Raw genomic sequence first — 9,155 nt, forward strand, 5'->3', positions numbered from 1 at the left:
TTTATATGTGATACAATCTGTTATTCAGAATGTAATTATACCGTATATCAGGGTTTTCCGCGTGTATCCAATTTCCGCTTTGTTCGCGACGATTTCTGAATCGCGGAAAATATATCAGCGTAAATTTGGTTCAAAGTTTTGTTTTTATGACATAATTCTTTCTTTCCTTATGAAGTAGACAGGTATGTAAAAGAGTACAATGAACAGTGTTCAGTATGTTTATAGAGTAGAAATTGCGGAATCGGAGGACAAGCGGCAGATATTAGGTATGTAAGCCTCGTAGTTTATTCAATAATACATTGACAAGCTAATTAAAACGATCGCTTTTATTTCGTAAACCGATGTCTAATAATTATACTTGAGCTACTGGTATATGTAACGGTACATGAACTATTTATCTTTACTGTTTGCGTCTGTGAAAATAATTATCGGTAATTATTTAACAATAAAAAAAAATCGTGTAAATGGTTTGATTGTCCGAATTTTTCATTATAAAGAGCGGCAATTTAGATACATTTACCCCCTTACTTCACAGCTTAAAACAATCTTGAATTATATTTTCACCATTACTTTGAGCCAGTGAAAATTTGATTCGCGTAAATTTTATATACCGTTCTAGGTTCTGAATCGCGGAAAAAAACATGACGCGGAAAAAACCTGATATACGATATCTCTTTAACAGACTTTTGCAATGAGTTTTGTGAAAATATTATATTCTACATTGAATATAAATATTTTTGTTAAATATTGCCATTGTAAGGACATAATTTAATAAAAGGAGTTGAGTAAGTTTAGTATTTTACGTTTTCTTCAGAATCAATAAGAGAACCAAAATGGTGGCTTTATTAGATCTAGAGAACTCTCGAATGGATGTCAAAACAATGGTTTTTGAGAGTATGTGTATTATATCACACTCGACATTAGAAATGATATCGTATTTTAAAACCATCAAATATTGTGTATTTGAAGCATCTTTTTTAGGTACTAGATGGTCAACAATTTACTGATCAGATCTGTCCTAAAATCTTAAATACGATATGTTTGACCATATGATTATATTTACTATTTATAATTAAAGAAGAAATCCATTTTAGAATTATAATCTAAATATTTTTTTCTAAATCTTTATGCAGAGCTTTTCCTCTCAAAAATATTATTAGTAAAAAATTATAATGGTCGTCTTGTCCATTTTAGTAAGCAAAACTGAGGGAGAGAGAGGCAGAAAAATGCAGAGAATAGTTTCATAAGCTTGTCAACTTTCACGTTATTAAATTGTTTAACATCTGTGTAAGCACGTGTTGCACTCATATCGAAATAACAAAATATTTTCCTGGACTAATGATATCAATGAAGCAACGAAGGAGACCCCCTTTGCTTGTACAGGAAATGATAAATCCAAACAATCTTTAACATTTGGTATCAAATTCCAAACTTAAGAGATTCCATATGTAAAGGGTGCTTCAAATGCACGTTCAACTAAATAGAACATCTATCAGCAAAAATTAAAAATGTAAATAAAGCCCTTTTTTGAATAGAACATAAAACGAAATTATAATCTTTTCCAAAAATAGATAACTTTCATCAATAGTTTTTACCCAAACAGAATATCTTGTTTTACTGCCTTTTTGATATACTTTGTCATGGATACTGCTTTTGGTACAACCTTTACGAAAGAAAAGCTAAAAAGTACAGAGCATGAATGGTACAGACTATTTTAACCAGGTAATCAAGCAGAGTACATTGTGTAAAATGGATGTATGTTATTTTTGGTTTATGAATGTTTTGACTGGTTTAAGCATTTTACTAAATCTTCACGATATCCAAAGTTTGAAAACGTCTGGTGTATGCAAGCAGCACGAGTAAGTTTATGATTGATAAATGATTGTCCTTTTCAACATAGTACGATTTGATACACATTCTTGATCTTAGCTTTTGTTTAACTCTGTTTATCTCCAACAGCGGATCGCATCGATGCTGCAGCAACTATCGACAAGAAGGTCAACATTGTATCCGTAAGTTGTTAGAATAGGAAAATATTTTTTTTTATAATGAAGTAAAGTTTACCGCTAAACAATCAAACAATCTTTTATTTCTACCTAATGTCATATCGTATTAACAGCGTGTGTTGGATCTTTTGGTATCAACTGTTCAGGAAGATGCGTTGACGCTTTCTATGGCTTTGGATGTCTGAGTCGCTGTAACTGCAGTGGAGACCAAATCTGTGACCATGTTGTCGGATGTAAAGAAGACAAGACAAAGCATGATACAGGTATACTGTGCTAATAATGCAGAATGAATAAATCGTGTATATGTCTTTAAAGGGGCATGGTCACGATTTTGGTCATTTTCTGGTTTTTTTTTATTGTTTACAAGGATTTAGTAATGCATTTCTAATGATCAATTTAAATTTGGGTGTCAGTTGAAGAGGAATAGACAAGATATGGAGATACAGAGCTCACAATTCTTTGTTATGTAAACAAACCTAGTGTCATGTTTTTGTTTACATTAGTTCAAATACTGTGGAATCATTAGAATTCGAGGTGGCTCAATTTTCGTGGTATTTGTGGGTACCTCTTACCCACGAATTTACATCCTCCACGAAAACTAATCATAAAAGATTTAGTTTTCCTTCTGAAACTGAAAACCGACGCATCCACGAAATTACGTCCCCACGAATAAGCAAAAATCCCACAATCCACGAAAATTGGCCCCCACGAAATTAAATGATTCCACAGTAGCGGAAAGAGTTCATTTAAAGCTGATTTTTTACTTGCGTATTCGTTTTTAACACAAATAACCTATTTCTAGCGTTTGTCACATTCAAATGTTGTCTAAACCTTGCATTTTCTTTTAAACATTCAAAATATAAACCAAATACATGATATTGGCTTTGTCTACATAACAAAGAATTGTAAGCTCTTGCTTAAAACTCGACGACTGACACTCAAATTTGGTTGACCACTCAGTATTAGAAACGTCTTACTAAAAACATTGTATTAACTAAACACGAAAAAATAAATTTTGTCCAAAATTGTGACAATGTCCTTCAAGGTCAAGATCACGTAAATGATACAAATCTATTAAAGATTAAAAATATATTTTAATAATGGTTTTTTAATACTAGCTTGGTTTGTAAGGGATTATACAAAACAGATTTAAGAACAAATGGTTAACAGCATGCACACAGGTTTACTTTTGATTTTTCCAGAACACTAACAATTTCAAAGTCGTAATACAATAATCCCCGCCTCGACGTTACAAGCGAATTATAATCCCAGATAGCAAGCTTAATATATTGGCCCAGCGTTGGCCCGATGTTATCATTTACAATGTATGTGGGCCCGATGTCGGAAAATAACATCGGCCCAATGTAATTTTGCTCATCGGCGCAACATTGCACCAACACACTGGCGTGACGTTGGCCCATTGTCAGTAGATTGACAGTTTTAATGTTGGCCCAATGTTTGTGCAAAGATTTAATCCAACCAATATTCACCAAACTGTGTCCTTATAAAACAATCTAACAAAGATTAACAGTAAGTCTAACCTTTATTGTTTTCTCACAGAAATATAATCAATATTCAAATTTTCAAATGTTGTTTTTTTTTTATAGTCGATCTATAAACTTCCAAATCCCTTCAATCTTCTTCATTTTTTTTTCTTTACTCCTATTTCCATCCCTTTCCCAATCCGATGAATAACGAATCACAATAAATGCGTTTTGTCACTATCTTTAGTTCAGTTCCAGTTTAATTCTCTAGTTCTGACCTCGTTGATAACTTCAAAAGCCCGTTTTCGCAAAAAGCTGCTGTAAATAAAAAAGAAAAATCATATAAAATGGAAAAAAACAATTGATATATATAGAATTGCATAAATTTACATTATAAAATAATAATGCAGAAAAAATCCTCAATATATAAAGATTTTTAAAAAACGACGTAATACATTATTGTGTTTTATAAAATTTAGTTTTCAATCAACAATAAATTTGTTTGCGGGAAGTGCACATTTTAATATGTGTATCAGAATTTTTTTGTAATATTATTGCTCTTTTACTGTGAATTTTCCGGGGAGGAGGCGCGGGGGGGGGGGAGGGGGATCTAGATCTATCCGACCTTCTATGGATCCGTGCAAGACCCACAGCTTCTGATCTAATATTATCAGCATATCATGCCGATGATTTATCATACAACTAAAGCTGCATTGAGGACTATTATATCATTTTGCCCCGACATATTCTGATCATCTCACATCAATGATAAAAAATTGTGTCTTTAATTCCTACCCTAAATATTGAATATTATCATAATATTAAATTCAGTTACCTTAGATGTTCCTTAAATTGAGCCGATAAACTGCATGGTTCTATTCATCTTCACAAATAATATAGGAGACAGCTATGTCACCGAGTTTGAACATCAGCAGGAGGATGTCTGTACAAGTACAAGAAAATTGCCTGTAATTTGCTTTCAAATTTTCATTTAAAAGTTTTGAGAACATAGTTGTATAATAATCCCCCATATATGATAAAAATCTGTAAAAGAACATATGCATACTTACATTATTCCTGCAGGCAGTCATAATGATAATATCAGATCGAGTTACTCCGATGGATTTGTCAAAATGACATCACAGTTCTTTTGACGGTAATGTTTCATTCACGAGTGCAGAAAAGTTACTATGCATAGATACTACATTTCATTCAAAGTGTAGACAAGTAAAATGCTTCATGATGGACACCCATAATATAATAATGTACATTTAAAAAAAAAATAAACAATTAAAATTTTAAATCTGAAATTAATTTCAATACATTTATATTTATAGCAACCATTATACATTTATAATATATTCAATATAATATTAATCTAAATTAATCTAAAGATTTTTAATCATTAAAGACTTTTAGTCAATATTTTTTTAAAGATACACCAAATTTAAAATGATATACTTTGGTCATTTGTAAAATAATCACTTATATATAAAAATTCAAAACACACATTTTTGTCCGTCGGTCCGACATCGGTGCAGTGTATTCGCGCCCACCGAGATCAATTTGATATTGGACCAACGTTGGTACAATGTTTATTTACCAACGTTGGATGAACTACGTTGGTCCAATATTGGAACGATGCCAATGCACTAACAGTGATAAATACAATGTTGCTCCAATGTTGGTCTAACGTCGTTTTACCAACAGCGATATGTAGCCAACCTTACAACCATAAGCCAACGTTTGGCCAACATAAGCTTGCTATCTGGGATATGAGGCGAAATAACGCGATATACTTTTTGTCAACCAAATTTTTCCATAGATATAATACATTAAGCATTTCCAAGAGAAACCTTTATTAATTTTGCCCAACTTTGAGCTTTGTTGCTACAAGTAATTTACCCAATACAAGTTATTGAATCAAAAATCTTCCAATGAGCCCAAGTCCATTTGCAATGAAATAGAACAACAGATTGCGTTAAAGGTCGTTTATTCAATGAACCCAATTTGTATTGTTTGAATTGAAAACAATAGATTAAAGAAGAAAAAATCATTGAATAAATGACAAATAAATTTGCAAAGGTGGGGTTAAAAACCGCCACAACTGAAAGACCTTGGTCTTGAAGGACCCCACCCGAGGACTCATTGGAAGAATTGAAAAATATTCCTAGTTTCTAAAACTAGCAGAATAGCAGAATTATGATAAATAGCGTGATAGATAAGAAGTACATGTACAGGTATAATAAGTCAAATGTGTGAGGGAATTTTTTAAAAATTTATTACATGTAAATGCAACTCAATGAAATATGAACGAAATCTCCAGGTGGATTGTGATATGCGGTTCACAAGCAGGATACTTTAACCAATGAGTTATGATAATATACAACCAAATAATTAATGCAAAAAATTTAAATGATTGTAAAGTTTCTGACATGACCCTATAAACATTATGGCAGGGCAAGCCTTGTTGACGAATCGGAATACCTCGACAGTAACTGACCAATTATAACATGAGAAACACTATGCGCAACTACATGTAGCAAGGATTCTGCAAACAAACTTATATGCTCATCACGCATTATTTTTCTGGATTTTCTTCTCAACACAATTCCTTTACACTAATCTGAAGGAAAACTGAATTTGTTTGATATGAATGAAAAACTTGCACGAATCGTTTCGATTGAATGGATTTTTGACCCGAGCGTAGTGTTCCCCCACAAAAAGCCGCAAATTGAACCTGAATATCTGTACCATCGAAACCTAAATTGTACCAACCAGACCTACGATTTTAAAATTGAAATGACTCTAAACGATGAATGCAAGAGTGACCCACAATTAGAACTAGACAAACTAATGTTACAAATGTAATTTAGGTAGATGATATGGGTGGCCTATACCTTCTACGTATTGCAAGTCCTCCTGCGATCCAAGACATCACATTAGTAGATTGGGTCTGGTGGAGATCACAAAGGATAAGATAAACAAAGTTCATAGAAAAATTTACATCCAGCAGCAAAATCAGAGAAAATAAGAATGAGAAAATTTACATGTGCCAGGTTCTGATAAGACAATAATTTATTACAAAAGAAGATTGGATGCTGGACATGTTAATTGACCTATTTTGTTTAACAGTCTTGAAACCTACCCCCCAGTGATCCTGCTGTGCACAGATGCAAATAACCATCTGTAACATGACAAAGTATTTTGACCATGGTTGTTAATGAGCATCCCTTTACATGAACACAAACAATATTTTACAAGCTTGACTTACAAAGAGATATTAATAAAACACACACAAGTATTTCATTACAAAGTTTGTTGTCAAAAATGATTTTATTTACAATAAAATAATTTTTTTTTTAAATTGGCTTAATTGACCAGGAAAACTACTGCAATAAATATTATTATACACATACTTAGTATAACCATCGTTTAGAAAAGTACACAAAATTTGATATAAATTGGAACAGGCAGCTTTAAACTGCTATTCGCGGGAAAATATCAATACTAAGAGGGATGAAAGGTTATGACCATTTTCACTTTATTGATCGTGGCAAGGAGAGCTCTTGATTTAGGAAAAAATTCAAATTCTTGATATAAAATATTTAAATTTGTTCTTTTTATGAATAAAGTTATAACTGAAAACATTATATTAAAAATATTTAAGGTTGATAGGATGGGTAATGTGTTGACCATCCAGCCTTCTTTAATTGATTATGACGTCACAATAAATCTAGCACAAAATAAACATCATAAACCATTTACTAGATCTTGACCTAAAATGATACAGGTGTTGTGTTGCTGTTGTTCACTTATGTTGTATGTTATTTATTGTTTGATTTTAGAATCTACAAGGATATATATCTTAAGCCTGTCGTCTGGATTTATAATCTGCTTACTGGTTTTACTGGTCATAGTTGCAATGAAAAGGTACATTACACATCTAATAAACATTAACTTTGGTATTTTATACCATACATGCTCCTGTACAAACTAACTTTCATAAAGAGAATTTGTTTTTTTTTTCTAAAAATCATTTTTGCAAATATATATAATTTTTTAATTATCAACATGCCAGATGTAATTGTTTTCCGAAAATTTATTACATCTAACTATTACCAGTAAGTGAAAATTTTAAAAATTGTATTAACGAACTATTATATAAATAGTGCCTGTTTGGGAGGGTAACAGTTGAAATTGACACACCGAGAAAACCATTGTCAACCGACGCGAAGCGGAGGTTGACAATGGTTTTCGAGGGGTGTCAATTTCAACTGTTATCCTCCCAAACAGGCACTATTTATTTTGTTATACTGAATGTCTTAATTTTTAAGAAAATTTTACTTCTTTTAAATAGGAATAACGTGAATTCTACAGCGAACCGTACGCGCATAATTTTCGCGCATGTAACATTTTTTAATGTTACCCGTTGCTTAGTGCGTTGCTAACGCTGAGGGTAATAGAAAATATTATTAACTGCGTCTTAACCAATCAGATTTCAGTATTTAACATGAAAGTATAACAATATTTTTTATCATCTTGTGATGAATGGTTAAAGTCATATACTTATTGAAAATAAAAGGACGGGTATTTCCAGGAAAAGCAGGAAAACATGAATTTTACATGTAGCTCCAGTTTTTCTTTCAAATTCTTCTTCTTAATCAACTGCAAATATATGCTTATGTTGAAGCTTGTTAATTCTTATTTTACATATTCATATCCTCATATTTCTCTGAAACGTCTTAAGTTGCAAGATGTAATTGAACACTACAAATAATCTCTATATCTGAGGAATGATTTTTTGGCTATTTACCAAAGTATATATAATATATATTAATGTAAAATGTCATTTATAGCACGTAATATTTATAATTTATAATTGCATTTGTATTTTGCCTAGAAAAATGACACCATCTCGACATTACCAGCAAGAACTTGTTAATACGGAGAGTACACCCGAAGAATATTCATCTCCTGAGCATCAGGGGTACTCGGAAAATGATTCAAGGCAAATGTTATCAATTGTAAACCCAGAGCATCGATTTAAAGAGTCACAGAGCAGTAAATCGAGATCCGAGCACTACGAATCCATGAAGTCAAAACCTGTGTCAAAGGAAGTCAAAACTATTTCTATATGAAGGTACTTAAAATCACCCTAGAGAAATAACGTTGTTCATTTGTAAACGATTCGAGGTCTACCTAAAGGGAAAGTAAAAGAGAGAGTAAAAATGTTTTGCATCTTTTAAAAACTGTCTTCATATGATGTTGCTAATATGTGATGAAAAATATGATTAACTTTATGATCCTAAAACTAAAATTAATATACATGGAGGGATTTCTTTTGTTTATGAACCATTAGCGAAAATATGTTGTTGGCATTTCAATTGCGCATTTCTGTTTGCGACCCCCCCCCCATCCAAAAAAAAAAAAAACAAGAAAAAAACCCAAAACAAAACAAAACAAAAACAACAAGAAACAAACAAACAAAAACAATAATAAAAAAATAAAACAACAATTATGGAGGTATGATGTATGTTAGGATACAACGTGCAGATGGACATTTTCACAGAATGTTTTTCTTTCCTAGGAATTTGGGATATTTTGGCCATTTATGAAATATTCTACCTGACAAATTTCCAGTGCAGCTTCTCTGTAACAACTG

At 31.9% G+C, this 9,155-nt stretch overlaps 1 protein-coding gene across 1 annotated transcript; it reads left to right on the forward strand.

The window, feature by feature from the left end:
• Positions 1–1,526: 1,526 nt before the first annotated feature.
• Positions 1,527–8,834, forward strand: LOC128186891 (uncharacterized). Its single transcript, XM_052856851.1, has 5 exons — positions 1,527–1,859; positions 1,960–2,012; positions 2,120–2,269; positions 7,339–7,423; positions 8,394–8,834. The coding sequence occupies exons 1-5, from the start codon at positions 1,696–1,698 to the stop codon at positions 8,629–8,631; spliced, it is 690 nt and encodes a 229-aa protein (XP_052712811.1). The 5' UTR covers positions 1,527–1,695; the 3' UTR covers positions 8,632–8,834.
• The last annotated feature ends 321 nt before the right edge of the window (positions 8,835–9,155 follow it).

This window comes from Crassostrea angulata, chromosome 6 (genome assembly GCF_025612915.1).
Source record: "Crassostrea angulata isolate pt1a10 chromosome 6, ASM2561291v2, whole genome shotgun sequence".
NCBI classification, from domain to species: Eukaryota; Metazoa; Mollusca; class Bivalvia; order Ostreida; family Ostreidae; genus Magallana; species Magallana angulata.

What these genes read in the sequence shown, in the direction of transcription:
- LOC128186891 (XM_052856851.1), top strand. Translation starts at nt 1,696, where the DNA reads ATGAATGGTACAGACTATTTTAACCAGGTAATCAAGCAGAGTACATTG. An exon ending in GGTGTATGCAAGCAGCACGA is followed by an intron (nt 1,860 to 1,959) that starts GTAAGTTTATGA and finishes TATCTCCAACAG; the next exon opens with CGGATCGCATCGATGCTGCA. An exon ending in CAAGACAAAGCATGATACAG is followed by an intron (nt 2,270 to 7,338) that starts GTATACTGTGCT and finishes GTTTGATTTTAG; the next exon opens with AATCTACAAGGATATATATC.